This window comes from Corella eumyota, chromosome 4 (assembly GCF_963082875.1).
Source record: "Corella eumyota chromosome 4, kaCorEumy4.1, whole genome shotgun sequence".
In the NCBI taxonomy this organism is placed as follows: Eukaryota; Metazoa; Chordata; class Ascidiacea; order Phlebobranchia; family Corellidae; genus Corella; species Corella eumyota.
Window position 1 is genome coordinate 5,912,218 of NC_137493.1, and position 21,594 is coordinate 5,933,811.

The 21,594-nt window shown below is 40.6% G+C and overlaps 1 protein-coding gene across 3 annotated transcripts; it reads right to left on the bottom strand.

The window, feature by feature from the left end:
• Positions 1–444: 444 nt before the first annotated feature.
• LOC145751344 (uncharacterized) lies at positions 445–20,693 on the bottom strand. 3 transcript variants are annotated; one of them, XM_082567462.1, is made up of 15 exons: positions 19,050–20,693; positions 10,167–10,650; positions 8,340–8,427; positions 7,425–7,608; positions 6,120–6,291; positions 5,571–5,643; positions 4,974–5,455; positions 3,031–4,882; positions 2,590–2,917; positions 2,010–2,463; positions 1,767–1,899; positions 1,547–1,635; positions 1,230–1,412; positions 1,071–1,146; positions 445–972 (listed from the first exon to the last, which is right to left on the bottom strand). In XM_082567462.1, the coding sequence occupies exons 1-15, from the start codon at positions 20,490–20,492 to the stop codon at positions 966–968; spliced, it is 6,048 nt and encodes a 2,015-aa protein (XP_082423588.1). In that variant the 5' UTR covers positions 20,493–20,693; the 3' UTR covers positions 445–965. The 3 variants fall into 3 exon arrangements, with proteins under 3 accessions (XP_082423588.1, XP_082423589.1, XP_082423587.1); XM_082567463.1 differs by having other exon boundaries at positions 2,010–2,460; positions 5,571–5,646; XM_082567461.1 differs by having other exon boundaries at positions 5,571–5,646.
• Between the last annotated feature and the right edge of the window lie 901 nt (positions 20,694–21,594).

Here is a 21,594-nt window from a genome sequence, read left to right on the forward strand (position 1 = left end):
TAGAACACACTTACCAAACGTCACACGCACGTTCTCTAAAGACAATGACGTCACAACATTCCAAAATAAGTAGCGTTGTTCGCATGTTGCACATGGCAAGCATTGTTCCCATTTTAGGTGATTCCCCTTTTCGGTTTTTTAAAACAAATTTATATTAATTTGATTCACGCTATTATGAAAGGTGTAAGTTACGCAACGGAACTTAATAGCTGCCGTGTATATAACTTACTTTCATAATTTCCAACATCTTCTCTTAAAACTAAACTTTGGTAAGAAACAACCAAAATCTTCGGTAAATAAAACTTTCGAACAACAGAAAACCTAGGAATAAGATACTGCTTGGATAATGTTGCCTACTAAGTTGTGGGTATTTATAGTCGATTAAGTGAAAGCAATTAGCTTACTTTATAATTACAATACACAAAGACGACAAAATGTTATTTTTGCAAATTTATTCGCCAATTCGACCAAAATGTCGTAATAAATGTGGCACAGTGCAAGATTGAAAAAAAGAATCAAGAATAATATTCATCATTGTTATAAATGCGCTATAAACGAAATTAAAGAAGAAACAACCCTGTAAGCAAATCTACACAGTAAAAGGTTTAAGGAAATTTGGATGAAAGCAAGGAGCATAGAATGTAAAAATAATAACTATTGTAAGCCCACATAGCAGGCAAGTAATACCGGATTGTAGCGCAAATAGAATACATATTGGAAAGCAGCATTTGCGATAAAAAGTACGTGTGGTATAAACTATATTTTTCACACGACTTTTTGGTAGCAAAAATACAAAAAAAGTTGTTTTTTTATATGATAAAAACATTTGAACTCTTCGGGAAACAATATTTGAACTACACAGAGGAGATGGCATGCCGCAATAGTGACGTCATTGGAACGCGTGTGCGACATCATCTTTTTGGAGATTACGTCATGAAGGTGCACGCGTGAATTTTCGGTCAAATTTACTCTCTAAAAAATAGTTCATTTTAACCAATTATTAAAAATTTGCACAATCGTTTTAACTGAAAAATGTGGGTAATGACATATTTTTTTATTTTATCATTTACCTCTTCGAGTTAAAGCCTTGAGGGAAAGGTACAACTCCTTCCGAGCTTGCTGCTATTACGGGAGCGGCAATTGAACCTAAAAAGAAAATAAAAAAAGTAAATTTTACAATTTAACAAACTAAAATTTTTCCAGGGGGTTTTTATTGTAACTTAATTTACCTGTATACGGAAAACTTGGGGTTATCATTTGGGGGTAAGCAGGTATGCCTTCGTGGATATGATGGTGGGTGTGAGTGTGGTGTTGTGTCGGGGGCGATTTGGGCACCAACGGACGCCCTGCAACGTTGGGTTGGGCCACCTGTTTTGGGTCAGGACTTCGACTGATTTTTCGAGCAGGAATGGCTAAAAAAATTACAAAAATAGTTAAATGTAAAAAAAAAAACATATTTTCGATAAAATTTAAACAATTAAAATAACCTTTTAAAATAAAAAATTAAAAATAACGAACAAACTGTATTAATTATTTATCTACCTACCTTCTATCGCTCTTCTCTCCTTACTAAAGTGACTGGGATTTTCCTTCGGTTTGCCGTCTGGAGGTCGTCTTATTTCTTCTCTTGGTGACCTTTATATTTAACAGATAACAATTTAGCATAAAACTGAACTAATAAATCAAATGTACCATAACATAAAAATTAAAAAAAGTTTACTCTTTTTTGACTAAATTGTAAAACTTTAATTACTGTCAAATATTACCTTGTAGCACTTGGTGATCTTTCTTTAGGGGGTTTTAGCGGTGGGGATTGTTTTCCAGTTGGAATTGGACCACCGGGGGGCCACCCAGCTTGTGCGGGATAAATTGGAGCACCAGGTTGTTGGTATACATAACCTAAATACATAAAACATAGAAAATCAATATTATCTTAATAGAATTAAAGTAATAAAGTTGCAAAGATTTAAAAAATAAAAAAAAGTTGAAGAGATTATATTTTAAATTACCTGGTGGAAATCCAGGTACAGCAAAACCTCTAAACGGGGGTCGAGCATGGTCGAACATAGTGGGGTGGGGAAACCCCGCTGCAGCGGGATAAAACTGAAGGTGGCCCGGACTGGCTGCTGGGGATCGATACACATTACCCGGTGGGACTCCATCTTTAGGCTTTTCAGGGCTTCGATCTCTGACATTTGGCGGGGTTATTTGTTTTCTAGGTTGATGAACACCTGGGTCCTCTCGGGGCTCCATTCTTCGCATTTCGGGCCGTATGCCATGAACTGACGGTGAACTGGATGGGGGGAGGGCAGGGTGGTTTACAACGGAGTGAGATCGGTTCTGGGTTGGGGTAATGGGTTGAAGATTGGGTTGAGGAGGATTGTACCTTGGTCGGGGTCCAGAAGGTGACGGGTGGTGATCGTTAGGTATAGGTGCTGCTGGGTGCTTTTCACGGATAGCCTGCTATGACAAATTGTTTATTTTAATTTTCAAAATATGTCAGAACAGTAATCGGTTACTTATCGTGGTAACTTTGACTTAATTGCTTTGTTACAACAAAGCCTACAGAAATGATTGTTTCTGTCTTACCTGGTTTGGAAAAGGTGATAAAGAACCAGTTGAATGTCTTTTAGCGTGATGAGCTGGCCACATTGCATGTTTATCCGGCGTGGATTCAGCTGGAGAATTTTGTTTATGAGGAAACTCAACTTTTGTAATATCCTTAACAACATTTTCTTTCCTTATTTTACGCTCAAGCTGCTGCTGCTGTTGTTGTTGCTGCTGATGTTGTTGTTGTAGTTGTTGCAAATGTTGTTGCTGTTTTTGTTGTTGTTGTTGTTGATGCGCTTCTTGTATAAACTTTTGTTGTTGTTGTTGTTGTTTATGAAGTTCTTGAAAGTACTCATATTGTTGCCTGCTGCGTATAATTATATTTTTTTAATAAGTAAATGAACATTTTCTTAATTTTAAGGTCAATAATTTAAATAATTATTTGTTAATAGATAAGGCTTATATATAAAAAATACTTACTTGGCATGAGGATCAAAACCATGATCAAAAGATGGCGCTATGATTCCATACGGAGGTATTCTTCCATAATAAAGTTGTTGCAGGTAAGCATGAGCCTGGGCTTGTGCCTGCGCTTGGGGCCCAAAATGTTGCGCCCCTGGTGGTTTTCCGTGGAGATGAGGACTGCCTGGTCTATCTCTTAGCTCCGTTGGGACACCGGGTAGTACTTGAGGACGAGGGTGAGGCGGAGTATGGGGTCTTGACCGATGTTCCTCTATGCGAGTCTCATTCGGGGTGGGGGGCCTCGGTCTTGGTGCCTCATGAGGTTGGCGAAGTTGTTCCGGGAGCGGGGTCGGAGGTTTGCTTCTTGGTGCTTGCTGTTGCCGTGCAGAAGAATTGTAAGCATTGGCAATCGTGCTATCCACTCTATCCTGAAGTTTTCCAAACATCTGGTGACGGGTTGTATCTGGGTGTTCTATAGGTCGCAATTTAGAATCAGGAGTGTGACGTACTCGTGCATGGTGTGCCGGGTCATGTTCATGCGGAACATGACCTTGCATTTCAGGAGGAATTCCTCTGGAAGAGACAGGGGCAGTATTTCTTGGTTTTGGTTCAGGTTGATTACGAACCGGATTATTACTGTGGGAACTTGGTGGTTTAAGGTTGCTCTTGGGACCAGTATTAGTCGGTGAAGGATTTCGAGTTGCCCGTAAACGATCTTGCGTCTGGGCAGAAACGGCGGTTTGTGGATGGTGTGGATCGGGATGAGGAACAAAGGTTCCTTTAACGGTAATGTTATTCGAACCTGGGTTTGCGGCACTTGATATGGGCATTACAACACCGGGTACCTTACGGCCTTGATATGACGCATTTCCATGCTGTGAGAAATGTTGTTGTGGCGGCCGTGTTCCCGGCTCAGATTTAACGTTTGCAACAGAAGATTGGTCATTGCTTTGAAGAGGATTATTTTGTTGCGGCTTTGGGAGATGTGGGTTAGGAATGGGCATAACCATTCCTGGTTGCATCGGAAAAGGAGCACTGTGGTGTGGTGAGTTACTTTCCATCGCCGTTTGAGCTTGCTGTTTAAATTTGTTCTGGGGTGCGTCGTCGTCATTAGATTGCCTTCTCCGTTCGGGAGTTGATTCGTTGGTCTGCGAGCCATTCGAATTTCTATGATCTAGTTTCTTTTTTCGTTTTTGCTTTTTAGCTGAATTTGAGCCGGGAGATGTCACGTCAGTGTTAGAGACTGGTAAGTTTACTCCGTGGTTTGGATCGGAGGGAATTTGAACAAGTTTCCCTTTAGCCATTTTGTTTCCAGACGGGAGTGTAACAGGCGATGAAGCCGAGGGAGCGTAATTTTCCTTCGTTACCATTTGAGTTACGCCAGAAAAGTTAGCTTGTTCGGGATGGCCGTGCATTACTTGCTGATTACCTATAGGCATAGTGGTAACAGTGGAATTTGAGTGAGAAGTTGCACTGCTAAATTTACTTGAAATGTAAGTATTGTTTTGAACGTCAACGTTGGAAGTTGGGGTAGGTCGGGGCTGCTTTTCAACAGCTTGGGCAACATGTTCTTGTGTACTTGGAACAGTATGAACAGATTTCGGGGTGGAATAGATTTGTTGTTGATATTGTGAACCGTATCCTGGTTGATTAGGTTCAAGCATTTGGCTTATAGTAGGCCTTGAGGCTAAAGACAAAGTTGGGGGTGGTGAATCCTGACTGTAAGGTGCAGTTAAGCCCGGTAGAAATTGATCATCTTGTGGTTGTAGTTGTAAAAGGGTTTGCACAGCCATTGCACTCTCACTATCTGCTGCACTGACTTCCATTGAACTTCGGTTGTCCACAGCAGCCGAAAAATTGCCACCTTGGCCTAAAAGAAATATTCATTTAGTAAACAATAAATTAGTGAAAAGCTTACACAAACTATCTGGTTTTGATAAAAATCAGTCGAAGAACCTTACCGATATTGTGAACCGAATTTGCTTCAACTGGACGTCTACCCGGTTGCTCTTTTTGTGAGTTAGTTGAATAAGAATCGGAATTATGAGAAGCAACTTGTGCAAAAGACGAAACAGGATTCGATGAACTAGGATAGTTTGATTTTGTGTGAACAAAGTTTGCCGACTCTGTTTTACTAGGAACCACAGCAGACGTAGTTGGAAATTTTTTGCCAACGTCTTCATTTATTTCCATTTTTTGCGGATCATTTGCGGAGGTTTTCGCGTCTTTTTCGGGGACACTTTTAATTGGCGAAATCGGGACCAGTTTTTCTGTGGCTTCTGCCAACGTTATCATTTCGCCGTCGTCCGACATTTTGCCATCGTTGTCACGTGACGAACGATCCGAGGCCGCGTCGTCGTCTTTGTTTTCCAAGCCATCTTTGGATTCTCCGTCAAAATCCAAGTGAGCATGGGATTGGTGGTATTTCAAGCCGTTGATATGTCTGCAAGAATTACTAGTTACATAAAATATTCTTTTAAACTGTTATTTAGGGTGCTTGGTATTTTTAGATAATATTTTATACTGATTGTTAGTTTATCTAATAAAAACAAACAAACCTGTATCTTTTGTTGCAATTCGGGTGTGGGCAATCAATAAAAACTGGAGACGAACACGTAGACGATCCGCTGCCTGCTGATAGAGAGCAATGATTACATTTTAATTAAACTACTTCTTATAAAAAATCGTTATGTAAACTGGTATTTTTTTCACACAAGGGTATAGTTAAATTTATTTCTTATACCACTCCCTAGCGTGTAAACATGTTCCAAAGCAAACAGCAGTCCTAGGTTTATTTTAAAACTTATCGCATCGTCATATCGCGTCTAACAACCGCGATTTAACACAATCTTTCATTCCGAAAAAAACAACTCCTTTTGGCGGGCAAACGATTAAGAAAACGCTATAATTACGCGCAAGAACGAGCACGTGATTACAGGTTTCACCAAGCGCTTAGAAGACCCACTTTTTTCTCTTGTCAGATAGAGTTAATAGTAAGTCATAATCAGACAAATTAATGTATTAAAATAGCCAGCATTTAAAATTAAAAAATTATCAAAAACATGAGATTTTTTATCACGTAAGTGGAAAATCTTGTTTCCCTTTACCTCCGTTTGAAATGGTTGTTGCCACGTTGACTTCCTTCGCTGCAGCCTCGTTCTGGATTTGTTGAAGTTGTTGAGTAATATTGTTCCTGGACGAGGCAATTCTGGCTCTTTTTGCACTTGACCGTGGGGTCGCGCTACCGTCGTTGTCCATAGCCGACTCAGACTCCGAATTCTGAAAAATTTACAAAATGAAAATTTAATTTTGATGTTCCACAATCAATTATACTTTTTAAACGGGGGTAAGTCTCAGTTCCTTGTAAAATCATGTTTTAGATTATACCTTTTGATTTTTTTATCAGTTGGCTTACTCATGGCGCAATAAACGGTTAAGCAAATTTGCTCAATAAAATACGAGTCAACACGATTCAGAGTCCTGTTTTAGTTAGCAAACAATCGTAAAAATATACGATGTTGTCAGAATTAATTGTGGGTTTTAATGCGCTTGAACGCTTGATGAGCCTATCTAATGGGGTTTTCCATTTTTCTTGAGTGTTGCGATTAAGCGTCGCATTTGCAAACTGCTTATTACAGCGTATGCTGGTAATGATGACATCGTGTTCAAACAAAATTAGAATGAAGCTGGGTAGAGCACGTTTTAAATTCCGTTGCGTATGGGCGCGCGTTTACACGATTTTAACCACTTGTGATCTGAAATAGTAACCTGAAACGCTTGAAAGTGGATAATCTGACCACAGATCTAAGGCTAAGCGCTTGCACCACGCTATTTAAATCTAAATATCAGTTTGTGAGACAGTTATACCAAATAAGGGTTGCTTAAATCGAAAAACTATCTTTCAGGTGCTAGCGATGTGACCTTATCGTGATATTAATTAGATTTAACGGCCTATTTGTTGGTGGTTAATCTGCGCTTTCATGAAGGCCTTATCCGTGGCTGGCTTTCAAGCACGTTTTTGTAATATTAATATTGGATCAATAAAGTCTCGTGCATAAAAATGCGCAGACAGATTAGCGCCAGCCAACGCGCCCTGCGGTTTCAAGCAAGTGCTTTATATTGATTTAGTGACAGTAAAATGTGGTTTTATGGAATACAGGGTCGAATTCGCCGCAGCTGGGACTAATTACAAAAAAGGACATTGACAACTTTTCAAACTAGGAGCATACACACACATAAGCCCTTTTAAGTAGTGTTTGTTTACGTGTATACACACGAATTTCGATACCAACTTGTATCTACTTAACCATACGTTCCTTCATTCCTTTAACTTTAATCATGTTAGGTTAAATTTACATACGCGTATTAGAAGATAAGATAAGGCGATAACATTATCGCGTTAATAGTTTTACCTTATTGCCTCGCCGTTTGCTGGCAGTGCTTGGACTACCTTTTACGTCATCATTCATTGCCTGAGCCCCACTTCGACTACGCCCCTTTCTTGTCGTAGTCGAGCTCTCATTGGCTGAACCTCTCTGGCGTTTTGGACGTCCGTTTTTTACTCGCAATTCCATGTCCAAGTCGGTATCCGAGAGTCTAGAAAATTTAGAGAATTTTAAAATAATGCTTACCTCATAATCTTCCAAGTTATTATCTATTAGGTAATTTGATTATACGCGAAGCTTGTGGTTAGTTGCGGACTATTTTCTCATTTATATTTCATGAACTTTTTAAGGGTTCGATTTTGTGTTATTTCTAAGCTTTTTTGTGGGACAAGTGTAATGCAAACTCAATTTGCGCTTGAAAAAACATCGATTTTGTTCGTCAATAATTACCACGTGGTACTCCGGGCCAAATGTTATCAGGACTAACTAAAGAACGGCGCAAACAAGCGGCCTCGGTTATATTGACGCATTTAGCCGCACTTTAGTTTTCGATCAAGTATCAAATAAATAATTTAACGCCCGGCCTAGCACGGCGCGGGCTGTTGAGAATAAATAGCTCGTGGTCGTCGCTTAAGTACAGTGGGATTTAAATTACTTTGGTACAGTGTTGAAATTGGAGGCAACTACTTTAATTAGAGCTTTGTAAAAATTAAGAGTATGGCTCGCTAGAAAATACTGGCCAAAAGGGCAAACAATCGACAATGCTCCTAACCGTGTCTGTTCAAACAAAACAGTTACTTGTACAAGATAGAATGCGCTAAAAATAAACACAACACGACGCATGTTTAAAAAACATTCAAATAACGTTTACCTTTTTTAATACATTCTTAACCTTTAAGCTGCAAAACAACAAGAATAACGTTTATGTGATTAATATATTACCTGGGGGGAGCCCAGTCATGCTTGGTTGCATCCAGAAGGGTTCCTACGTAGGTGCGGTTCCGCCACGTCACGTTCACAACCAGCACGCCTGCGAAAACAAAAGATAAACTGATCATCAATTCGTCTTACTGTCCGCTAATGCGGCTAAGATAATAAGTCGGGCCCTAATCTAATAAGCCTTGTCGAGCCTAAAATTTGGCAACACGAGCCAAGGTTTTTCGTCAAATATGTTGCCAAAAGATTGCAAATAATTTTGCGCCACAAATCGAAGATTAGTCAAAACCGCTCCGTTTATCGGCAAAACACGGCTCCGCGCTCAAGGCTAAATCCTTATTTAGCTTATTAGGTAGAGCAAGGTGAACCGCTTTCCCAGAAGAGCGTTTGATTTTCGTTTTCGGCCCAGAAAATCAATAACAATTTAAAATTCGCAGGCCAATAAAGCGAGAGGCAACTTTATTGTTATATTGACTTCCCGCTGTAAGGGCGGATTAGTAACAAAAGCTTTGTTGATATAATGACGAATCGCGGCCGCGGACGATATATTGTTCGCTTTCTGCGGGCTTCGATTAAATACAGTCGTCACGGGCCCCGATATCAGATCATTTCGAATAATCGTAGCCAATTTCGAACAACGATATACGGTGGCCGTAAAACACAGGAGAAAAAACTTAACCGAGCATGCGTCATGTTTAAATAGAATCGCGCGGTTTTAAATCTTCAGCTAAAAGCAAATCCGTTATGAGAGCGTAGTTGTCGTTTGTGTACACCTACCTACACACAGGACTGTTTAACCACTGATTCGACTTGTTTGCTCGTTATAGCCCGGAAAGTTTTGTATCGCAAACAGCGAGGTATACGAGAAAGCAATTAAACCTCGCGAGAGAAAGAGAATTGTTTACCGTCGCTCGGCGCGCTTTAATGACCCATGTCGTAACAATATAACACACACAAGCCCTTATGACAAAACAATGCGCCAACCAAAAGCAGAACGAATTAAGTTCGCCAGCCTTCGACCTGTGGTTCAAGCGATCCCGAACGAAAAATACAAACTAAGCGAGCTTGTTTGGTAAGCAATGCCACGGCGTATACCACCTTTACGAGGATTTGGATTAACCTTTTAAATGCCCAGGCATGCGATTTAGGCTTAAGGGCCAATCTATTTGATTGGGCAAATGGTATCAACTGTCACCGTGAATAAAAGGCTAAAATAAAACGAAACACACAGACCGCATAAAAAAGTTTAATTTAAAATGGATAAAAATAACAACAAAGCGATTTTTATCCCCTGGCTTTAAGTAATCCCGCCAACAAAAACAGATTTTAGTCGTAACTTTTAGCAACAATAGCGCACAAAAGAACTGGTAATGAGTAGTCTGTCCTCGCGTTTAATCCTGGCCCGGTAATGAGCTATGAACTCTACTCGACAAAGCATGTAATTCAACGTCGTTAAACGGAGGTTTACGGCTGAGTAAAATATGTCCAGTGCGGCCGAATCTCGAGGGCCTTAATTTAAACGTTTCAATTAACCGAGTCTAGTTTTCTCAGGACCGTTTGAAGCGCACTACTTTAACGCGAGTTAATTAGGTCGAGAGATCAGTTTATAGTGAACAAGTTTTGTGGTTAGTGGTTCTCAGTCTTTTAATACCTAAACATACTCAGCGATACAAAATTGCGAGCCTTCCTTTCAAATGTAACCTTCCCCCAACAACACGAGTTGTTTGAAAGCAAAACAAAGTCTAGTTTACCACAAAACACTTACACACAAACGCCAAATGGCTTCTAATGGAACAAGAGACAGGAAAAACAGTAACAAAAGAAGTAATTTACCTGTATCGGTTTCGTGCCACACTATTCCATCTAAATGTACACTCGTTCCCGGCTCACACGGACCCAAGTTGTCCGGTTCTGTCATAACGCCAACATCAGATGTCATAGTTAACGTGCCCACCGATCGTTGTGAGTCCAATGCGGGCCCTTTCTTGTCGTCGTCATTTGAACCAGACCGCGCCGAAACGTTTTGCGGTGTCGAAGGCGCGCTATTGTTTGTAGATACCCCGGATGTGTTAAACCGAGGACTGAACAGGGTCGACGGCTGAAACGTCTGCGAGGCTAGCCCAAGCCCTGTTCCCGCAGAATCGATTGTTTTTGTCCCGGTCTTTTGCTTGGCATTTTTTCCGACGTCTGCGGTGGGGTTTAGCTGTTCAGTCGATGTCGCATCCATCGTGTTTTGTTGCTGTTTCGACTGTTTTGAGGCGTCGTTTAATGTCGAGAAACTTGCCTCGTTCATCGAACTACTTCCGTCCTTGTTTTCCTAAAGAAAAAGCCAAACGTAAATATCACAGCTACGTATATAGGGCTTATTTAACTTTAAAGGAGTCGATATTAATTTTTAAACATCCATAAATAGCGATGCGCCGTCGGGTAATCTAATCGGCTCATTTAAGTCGCCCATTCAAACTCGAAGCATGCGAGTATTTCTTTTCCGCAAATGCCTTTCAAGGTTAAGTGTCAACAGGCCGACATCAACACTGCTGAAATTGAAACGTGTTTTGAGAATGTCACGACCTGATAGAGCGCGCGTAAAGCCGATGCTCATTCAAAACAACCCTAACCGCGATCAGCGGGCTTAAGCCCCATTCACTGAAATCTAATCCCCCGTAAAAACATCAGCACAGCGCGGAACAAACAGAACGAAAAACTCGGCGCCTTGTCGCAATCAGAAATTGGCCAGCAACCCATTATCATGCACTCTACTGTTCCTCACAGTTTAAGTGTGTAATCACAGGCCATGTTGTAATTTAAACATAGTCGGGTCGTTATTAGTACACCATACGTAAATGTATTATGTCCTACCCATAAAAAACAACGATGAAATTTGTTTAATGAATATATTTACGATGTATATCTGCCGTCAAAAAAAAATAATATTCGTGCAATAAGCCAGGCAAAGAGAAAATGATTTTAGGCCGCTGAATTTTAAAAAGCGGTGCGTTGGCACGTATCAAGTAATTAGTTTTAATAGAGTGGGCTCGTATAACAGCCATTAAAACTTTATTACAAATTACAACACAAGCACACGGCGAACTCATTTATATTTAATGAGCCATTGGCCTACAGTGAATATTTAAAGGCGGTTTTATACGGTTTTATTTACAACCTTGGACGCAGTATTGTGTTCATCGCAAACAACTGACAAACAAGTACGGACAATGAACAAATAAGCGGAAACGAAAAGCCAGTGACTGTTTGAACAGTTTAAATCAACACGGCCCACCGCCACTTTTCGCCTCTTGTAGCCGCCGCGTATTAATATTTCATGGCAACAGTGCATCGATATGGAACACATACCTCACTGTACACAGAGAGAAAACTGTCAACGCTGATCGGATAAGCGAGTTTCGGCGTTCAAATCCGATTTTAAAGCGATAATCTCCGTTTAATAACAGAAAGACATCGTCGAAATTATACGTTCGTAAATGCAACGGATTTCGATTCGCGATAACAGGATATTTAGACGATTTGCAAGAAATGAAGTGAAAACAAAACACTACCAAATGACATTTAGAAGTATATTGGTTTCGCAAATGCGGTCACAATTCGCGATAAGCATTCGGTTTCAATAAAGAAAAATCCGTTTAGCGCGTTTGTTTATTGTTACTGTAGTAGGAGGAATGTATAATTTACACACCCTAAAGCGTCATGCAATTGGATATGGTTTAGTCTACACGATATACAACACTTCGAGACATTTGATGTGCTTATATATTAGCCAGGCCGCGACCCGCAAACGGTTAAACACATAAATACGTGAAGTTCATAACAATAAACGAACGACTTGGTAATTCACTTTGATCAATTTTTAATCGGCTCTGCTAAGTTTTTTGGTGACGCACAACACAACAAATCGATATAATCCAATACACTTTGATAGCTGTGTTGGGTCAACTGAAATAAATGCACTTATTAATACACTAATATTCGTGCAATGACCTGTAAATGGCTTTATGTATAAACAGGAGAAAATCTTTCGGGTAATGCAAGTTAAAATTTATATTGATTATCGCCCAGGCGTTTTATTAATTTTAACGGCGTTGTTGTGGTCGTCAACGCAGTGCACTAATTGTCAGGTGTATAATAAAAACGATTAGTTTTAAACGATAAACAAACAGAGGTCATTATACTGGTTTAGAGCTTAACTGCGATTAACTTTCCGCGCACTCTATTCATAGCTTGGTGTATACACAAGACATGACGATATCTTTACGGATTTTCTCATCTGTCAAGAAGTATAAACATAACACGAGAAAAACAAGCGGTCGCCGAGTTATCCGTTACCGAATCCAAAGTAATGGACATTCTCGGCATAGTTACGCAGCACAACATGTCATCAGAGGCCCTCCGTTCAATTTCACGGCGATTAGTAGCGGGGCTATAAGTATAAGCCTGCTAGAGTGGGCAAGTGGGCAAAATGCGCGCTTTTTAGGCCTCGTATCAACAACAGACATCAAGTGTACTCAGTAAATGGTGCTCGAACGCAAAGTTCTCAAGTGGCCAATTGTGAGCTAGGACGTTCTCCCAAAATAGACTCTGTGTTATCACGTTTAAGAAGAGGGTCCAAAGCACTATAGGTTGTATTATACTTTTTATCATTTGTGGTACAGTGAGGGTGCTTGCAAATGTCACGGGACATAATGCACGGTTTTACATCGACATGCCTCGATATGCAGATAATCGCCGCCATTCGACACGGCTAATCGATATTGAAAAACCACCACAGCCCAGCAAACGGAAATCTTAGACTGAAAAATCTTAATTAAATTTCGAAAGTTTACCAAACATGCTGCTCGAGTGCGCTTGGACTGCCAACCTACTTAAAGTTATGATACTATAATCAATAATCAAAACACACCAAATCTACGAGGCAGCTTTCAACGCAGCACAACCGTGGAGCAATCGAAAGGATAGCGTGACTGTCAACATTCAATTTAGGGTTAGGTTCGCGAATTATAATCGAATCAGACTGCTGGTATTACGGTTCGTCAACTATAAACGATATTGACAAACGCGCTGTAAAACGAGCGGGAGGCCTCAATTATACGACAGTACGTACGGTAAAATGCATGGGCGGCACTTAACCTACCAATTTAGTTTTCGGGCCACTTCGCCGTATATAAGAGCTGTTTGCTTGTAATATAACACTACACTGGCGGATGTTTGGAAGCTTGCGAATTGCACTGTATAGCTTCTGTGGGAACTGTTTTGAACGTCTTTGTTTGGTGGTTTTTTGTCGTTATCTTTTCCACATGTAAAACATCAAAAGCCAATATTCGCAAGACTAACCCAAAGAGTTAGTTTGATCAAAACGAAAGTTATAGTTGTTCCCCCATATCACCATTTCTGTTCGATTATCATAAAACGATAACTAAGCTTTAAATAAACGCAAAGCAAGATGGGTTGTAGCAGTAGCAATGATTTTTCATCGTATAGTCGGTTTAAGCTCTTAAGTCTAATTGAGTTGGACACAACTTGAGCGATTTGTCTCCAGAGCGACCGCGATCTTATCCAAAGCAAAATAAACAAAGCTCGTTATCTGAAGTGCCCGATCGATGTGATTATAGCGGCCACGTTGACATAAAATAGACAGTGCGATGACGCGTGAACCGTACAAAAATAGAGAAAGAAGAGAGGGTAAAACTTGAGAATCGGAGGAAGAGGGTACCGAGAAAAAACAGCGTGTGTAAAATCACAGCCGATCGACAAACAACGCTCTACCCACCTCAATGCACAAGCCATTCCGACCGACCCAAAGCGCCGTTATCTTGGCACGTATTCCTAAGCTGACCAAATCTGTTTCAGCTCGACAGTGGCACACTATATTTTACACGAAGCGCAAATACCTCGAATGACGTCAGAAATGTAAACACGCGTCGTTTGACCACCATACATCACGCAATGCTTGCTCAGACTTGGTATAACACGCTAAAACAACAACCACCCTAGCGATCTAAATACACAGCAACGTGGACACGAATGCGCGATTAGGATCAATTAACCAAAGTTAATGGCTGTTCACAGCAAACATTAAAAAAGGCAACCCATGACAGATCGATCGCATAATCGCCAGGTTGTTTGGGCTGAGATTTTCCAGACAATAAAGTCTCGAAATAATGTACGGAGCAGGTGCTTATGTTATTCGGAGAGGTCGTCATTTAAGGATTTTCTGGTATCTTGACTTGATGGGTGGCCGAGTTCGGCGCATGTTAAATGTTAAAGTGGCATTAGGATTTATTCGTAAGTACTCTGAGGTTCACAGGCGAGTTGTAACAACTCTCAACTCGATGCCGCGCCGGTTCAAAGAACTTAAAAACAACAACACAATCACATGACCGCAGGGAAAGAAATAGGCTTATTAAGACCAAAATACCAGCTTATTAGGCCGGGGTGCTAATTTTAAAAAGAAAAACGAAATCAACAGGCAATTCAATCGTCGAATTGTGTCAAAATTATGGGCCGATTAAACCTAGCAACGGGACAATTAGTCTGTAATGAAACTCCCTATACTTTGCGCGCAATAAAGGGAAGGAATTTCCTATTACACTGTCAAAAACCTTTCCGAACAGCGATTAGCTACCGTCGATCAATTCATATTTGTTCGATGTCTCACTGCTACAGACTAATTAAATAACAACATTAGGCAGACCTTACTACTCGACAGACCATCGCAAAACATGGCGGTTTTTAGCCGGCTTAAGTTAATGGCGCGCAGGCCAAAATCACGAAACCTATCGATCTCTGCTTGAATGATATTAGGCAAAAACAACTTTTCTTAAGCGTCAGCGCTTTCTTGACATTTGTATAAAATCAATGCGAAAGCAATATGCAGATCATTATTTTAAGGGTCTACGAAAATCAATACGTTGTGAAATCAATTATTTAATTCGCTTTGCCTTTTTATTGTTCGATAACTGTAAATCACAATTTCACAAAACAATAAGTAATTCGAACGGTTTATTATCCCAAAGCAATTATTTAAATAATTGCTATTTGAAATAGTTCAATTGAGTGGAGTAGACGTAATACCGCAAACCTAAAGGTCAACAATTCCAAAAATAAAGCTGCAGCTATTTGGCAAATGCGAAAGTTATTGCTTACAATTGGCTCTTTGTATGAACGCGTCATTCGTGTTTATTGAAACTCTTTATTTTTCTATTAGGCAATGCATATAATATAGTTCGAAAGAGAATAACCGCGTATTCACGAAAAACAATAAACCAACGGAAGGCAAAGACATTGAAATTTCACACATACTTGACAAAAATTTACGCTAAATTTCGTTTCGATCTAGTTCCTATAATACCGCCTCAATACCGGCCTAGTATTCGGTTAAAAAGCGGTGTGCGATTACTGACAGGCTTGTCTTTCACAGCGTATACAAAAGCGCGAGCAGCACGAATAAGAGTGAGAGGAAGCTGTTTAGAGTGTGCAAGCCTGTATTTATCCGGCCTGAAATAGCCTTAAACACGAGAGTTCGTCGGCCGTGAAGCTGAACAAAGGCCAATTCGCGCACAATACCACTGGCTCGACGCAATATAGTAATTTCGCGGCCCGTATTACAGTCCTCGTTTTATTGAACATAGCAAAGTGAAGTGGGCTCGCCTGTTTAAAGGCAATTATTTCTCGCCCAGCCGAATCTCCCGTCGACTCGCGGTTGTTTTAATGTGCCAAGTTCCCCGTCACAGCACCGTTACTCTGTTTAGAAAAACTCCGTAAGCCGCATTTAGAGCTATGTAAAGCCGCGCGGCATCTCTGGTATTAATTATCTTTTAGCGCACCGTTAATCCCTGTTAGCGCACCGTAAAGTGGAAAAAATAACATAACATTTTTGGCAAATTTGTTTTGTAAACAGGCCCGCTTTATAAATAACTTTGAACCTAAAAACGAATTCGCGGAGCGTGTAAAAAGGGGTTTACAAAACGCACGCAAATTGATTCAGTTGTTTAGCCAATTTTCGAAGGCATTTTAGGCTTTTTTTAATAACACTCGTTCGCAGTCATTCGAAAGCTACAGAGGATATAGGTTTTATTGATAGTAAATACCAGCGAACGATTTTCATAACAGCGCACAACTGGTATTTTGCAAATCCCGTCTAAACGTATCGACTTCTAGCTCGTGTAATGTAGCGTTCTCTCCCCGGGGAATACTCGAGACATTAGATGATAGATTTTCGGTTAGGTCACGTATTCGAAATAGCGCGTGTGCGAACAATAAAATGTATTATGTGAACGCTTAGCAAGCGTTTTTGTGAGCTGGTTCAATACGCTGAAAATCGTCATGGCAGCATAGTGTGGAATTAAAGGAAGTGAATCAAAATATTATAACAAGCATTATTTCTCCATTGAAAGCTTAGTGTGCAATAAAAGGGACTAAATTAAAATACAATAAACCTCTTAAGCGCTTGTTTTAATTCGGTATTGCCTTTCCAGTCAATAAACACTGAGATAATGCGCTCCAAATCCGTTTTACACAGTTTGATGATTGCGTATTCTAATTCACTGCGTGTGAGTAATCACACGGGCGCTAACTCACTGACATGTATTGCTAGCAATTTCCGCTGTCCTTGTTTAGCAGATAATTTACACTCGAGAATGCTGGCATGTTAGGTTAAAAGTAACGGCCATGACCATCCGTATTCAAAGAATATTAAATAAACACGACTTTTAAGCGCTAAATATATGCGGTTAGCATTGTTTTGTATCACTAAATATTTATATATATACTCCTGGCCTAAATTTTTACAAAGCATAATAAGCGAGGGAAGTCGCATGGAAACGGTGACGAGGCAAATGTGTATTTAATCGAGTGCGGCCCGGGTATTACTGAATCGCTTTACAGTCGCCTATAAAGCATCGTAAACAATTTCGATGCTTTATAGGCGGCTATAAAAGCACGCCCTTTGAAACGTTCGCTCGAATTTCGATGCCGTATAAAGTCGAGTTTGTATAGCGGGTAGGCACAATCAAATATACGGTGACGCTTCCGTGAGAGAGACCTATTACAAAGGCCATTGAGGGCTCTATTACTTCCAACGTACTCTCGCACTTACAATGCTGGCGAATACTCCGCTTAACCGCGCTTAAACCCGAAAAGGCTCGAGTCGCTCTCTAAAACATTTACGCCCTTCCTCCAGCTAAACCACCAAGGAGTAAAAGGAGAGAAACACTCTGTTTACCAAACATGACCTGTATATAAGTGGTTACGCAGCGGAGAGGGTCGATAGATTGAAAACACGGTCGCGGCGGTGGAAAAGAATCGAAGCTCTTATGTCACGAAAACCCGAAATGTATACAAAGCGTTATCGAGTCGATAATCCCACAGAGCTCACTATAATGATCAAGATATCGGTAATGGAAAAGTCAATATGTAACAGAAATGTGCCCGTTTTGAGGGTCCGGCAACTTGAAATTTGACAAAACCACACGAATAAATGATTAATTAATTTTCGATCAATCGTTACTACCTCACTGTTCTGTTTGCTTTTGATAAGGCCACCAACTTATCGCGTAATTAACGTTGCGTTACTAATTCGACTTTATTTGGTCTTGGTAAATAACGTTCGGTCGATGTATATAGCTTGTTACAAGTCTGTGGACCAGCTTCGCTTTATTTATTTACGGCCCGCGTGTGTTTATATTTGGTCAATCTTAATCGTCTCCGATAGCAATCTCGAGCCATTTACAAAGCAACATCGACTCTCGTTTATCACACTACGCCAACACGAAGATCGATCCAAAACTTACACTAATAGCCTTAAAAGATCGATAAATCCACAGTAATTTTACGGTGGCCGACGCTCCGCTAATTACACGCTCGTTGGCTTAGTTTAGGCTTTCGAACGAACTAGTCTGTTGTTAGTGCATGCCAATATCTCGACACGCACGAAATGCCATAAATCACTTTTGTTCGGTACGCCGTGTGGGTGGACTGTTCAATTGCTTTTAAACAAAATAACATCGTTTTACAGATTGCTAAAAACTGTGACGAAAATCTGAAAGATTTCTTTAATTCGTGTTTTGTAAATTGAATTTCGAATCGGAAGGCTTAGTTGGATTTGCTCCGTTTCGGCGCAGATGGGCAAAATCAGCAGGCAGTATAACCGCGTTCTTTTCATTGCGAACTAAGCACAATCTAAACGCTGAAATCTCTGCCGTATCGAATAGCGCACGCCTTGTTTTTATAAAAGCACTGGCAATAAAGAGCTGAGATCGACGTTGGTAACTGGCACTTAAATTCGGTTCTTGTTTGTTCAGTAAACATTAGGGCAAAGCGTGCAATCGACCCGAGCCTTTCAAAGCGAAGGCTTTTTACGGTGATCGCGTATTAGGCGAAGCGCTATGTACACTCAAGTATCACCAACTCGACGGGCAAAAGCACTAAACTGAAAAGCCCTCTAGCTGATAAATCGATGAAAGCAACAGACAACAGCTTCCTAATACGCCCACACCGCTTATGCTAGCACACAATATACTGCATGGAACTGGTTCTGTCCGCGATTGGGGGCTATCATCAGTAAATTATCGAGTAAATTTTGCAAATTTTAAATAACAGTGACAAAAATGACGGGTATACATATTATATAATATGTCAAACTAATTGATTTACCCGACAACAAAATATCAAATTTTTAAGGTACAAAAATAAATCACCACATACCTGGTCTAGCTTTATTTTTTTCGATCCCACGTTGTCGTTGGTGCATGGTTGAGTGCTCACATTGCTTCCATTTCTATCACGTTTCCCGACAACTGACGGGGACAAGTGCTGTTGAACGTTGTAACCCCTGAATCGTTGTGGGTCGACCTCATTTGTTGTCATAGGTTGCGAGGTTAACTGGGTCTGTGTCGACTGCGGTGTGTTGCTGGATGACACGAGACTTTTGCGCGGCTTTTTGCGGTTGTGGTGACTGGTATGGCCGTCTACAAGCAAGTTGTTTGAAGCCTCTTTATCAACACTGGAATGTGTGGATTTCATAAGAGAATCACTCCCCGTTACAGCAGCGGTTCGGGTTGGCGTTCGACCTTGCAAAGCTGCCTGAGTCGGGTATTTATTCGATACATGGCTTGTTATTCCGTTTCCAAATGCAGTTAATCCTGGCGAGCTCGACTGTCTGTACTTGGCCGAACTTATCGACGAGTGGTTACTTGTGAATGGGGAACTTGACGTAGTTGTGAGTGTAAGCACGCTACTTTGAGGCACGATAGAGTGATGTGAGCTCGGGCCGCTATGTTGTTTGCTTTTTGATTTTCCCTTTTCGTCGCCTTTCGAGCTTCCGCTACCTGCGTGGCTTCGCTCGCCCGAGTTTTTATCGTGCTTGTGTTTCTTGTGATGACTGCGACCCGACTTTGACGATTTACTTTTTTTGCCAGTGACGTCATCAGGTGATGACGACGAACGAGCCGACGTGGTGAACACGGCGGACGTTTTAGCCTCAGCGGCAGTCGTGTACAAATTGGAGTGCTTATTTGTAGAGCTAAGCGACGTAATATCCGACGAGGTGCTTGAATAATCGCCTGTTGTGGGAGATGATGTTCGAAAACTTCCGCTGTTTAAATGCGTGGAGCTATTATAGCTGGCATTTCCTTGATTGTGGTGCTTAGTCGAAGACTTGTTGGACTTTTTTGATTTGGTCTTACTCCCGTTCTTTGAACTAGGAACAGTAGAAGAGCTTGTTGAAAATGGGGTGCTCGATTTACCGGTAGTTGTTAAAGATGCCTTTGGGCTATTGTAGTTTTTGTCCTTGGTAGGGCTATTTGAGTTATGGCTGTTGTTGTTATTATTGTTTCGTACGGGCGGCTGGTTTCGTTCGCTGCTGCTCTGCGACAACAAAGGCGTTTTCGCGCTTTCCTTTTTCTCAGAGTCGTTATCGGTGCCCAAATCTATAACCAGTTTCCCATCATATTCTTCGTCCCATTCTTCGTCGCTTATTGAATCGACACGTGACTTCGCTGTGCTTGCGGCTGACGGGCTCGTTTTCGCTTTATCGTCGATGCCAGCAGCTCGGCTGTTAGTAGTCGTCGTCGCGTAAACAATAGATGTCGGCGGTGTCGTTGTCGTTTGTTGCTGTGATGACGTCACAATGCTCTCGGACGATGCCATAGTGTGAGCGCTTAATTGAATTGCTGCGATCGACGTCGCAGATTAGTCGAGAAGTCCTTTTGTGCAATTTTCGACCATTGAGATTGAAATTGATTTGGTTTACGGCCAATTAGTTTCACGTCTTTGCTTTCTTCTTGTGGTGAATTAATAACAATGCACTTTTTCACAGTGAAAATTTGGTCCTATACAATCATGTATAATAAATTCTGTCAACGATAAATGACATATTATAAATGGTTAAGTAAAGAAGAAAACATGTAATTTACTTTCTATATACCTGTAATAAATTCATTTACATCACAAGCGCAATTTACTCATAATGTATTACACGGCCGCGTATATAAGCCATACATGTTTTAACCACACAACACAGTAAGATCATAGATCTCAGCACAAACTAATACAGGCAAGGCACAATGTAAGCCGACCGCATTGGTTTAGAATAGATTAAACATTGGCTCCGTTTTTGTAACGGAATCATATGCGCCAGGATTTAGTGACTAGCTATTGATTGCTTTACTTTACTTGCGCCAAAGCATAGTGTTTTTGAAACCATATGCTGTGTATAGGGAATGTACAATAGGCTGCACTTTATTATTAAGAATACCGCGTAAAGTAATGTATGATTTATGAATAACGACGTATAGCCCATTCTTAACGTAACACCACAATCAGCCTGTTTAACTTAACATAAACCAATACAGTCGTGTATTAGAGTCATACTTAATCTGGTTATTTTCAAAGTCTAAATGTAGTCAAGAAAATCCCTCTAAGCCTTAAAGGCTCTCGAAAATACATTACAAGGCTACGGCTGGTTATAAAATACAGACGAGTCGAAAATTAACCGTTCTGATCGGCTGGGAATTTAATCTGCGCATTTACGGCGGTTCTACGAATAATAGCTCGCCTAAAGCAACCCTAAGACCGCGCACAATTTACGCAATTACAGAGACAAAACAACACGCCCCAATTAACGTCGAAAATCCAACAATAAAGAGGGAAATCGTAAACGAGCAACGAAAACAATAAGTTTTAAAGTTGAATGGGCCGCAAACGAAAGTCAAACAATAGACATAGAAATCAACTTTTTTTTGTTATAAAA

Bases quoted from the DNA above. Each gene is read 5' to 3' on its own strand.
- LOC145751344 (XM_082567461.1), bottom strand. From the start codon at position 20,492: ATGGCATCGTCCGAGAGCATTGTGACGTCATCACAGCAACAAACGACA. The intron at 4,883-4,973 runs GTAAGGTTCTTC...TATTTCTTTTAG, and splicing joins AAATTCGGTTCACAATATCG to GCCAAGGTGGCAATTTTTCG. The intron at 1,900-2,009 runs GTAATTTAAAAT...TTATGTATTTAG, and splicing joins TGTACCTGGATTTCCACCAG to GTTATGTATACCAACAACCT.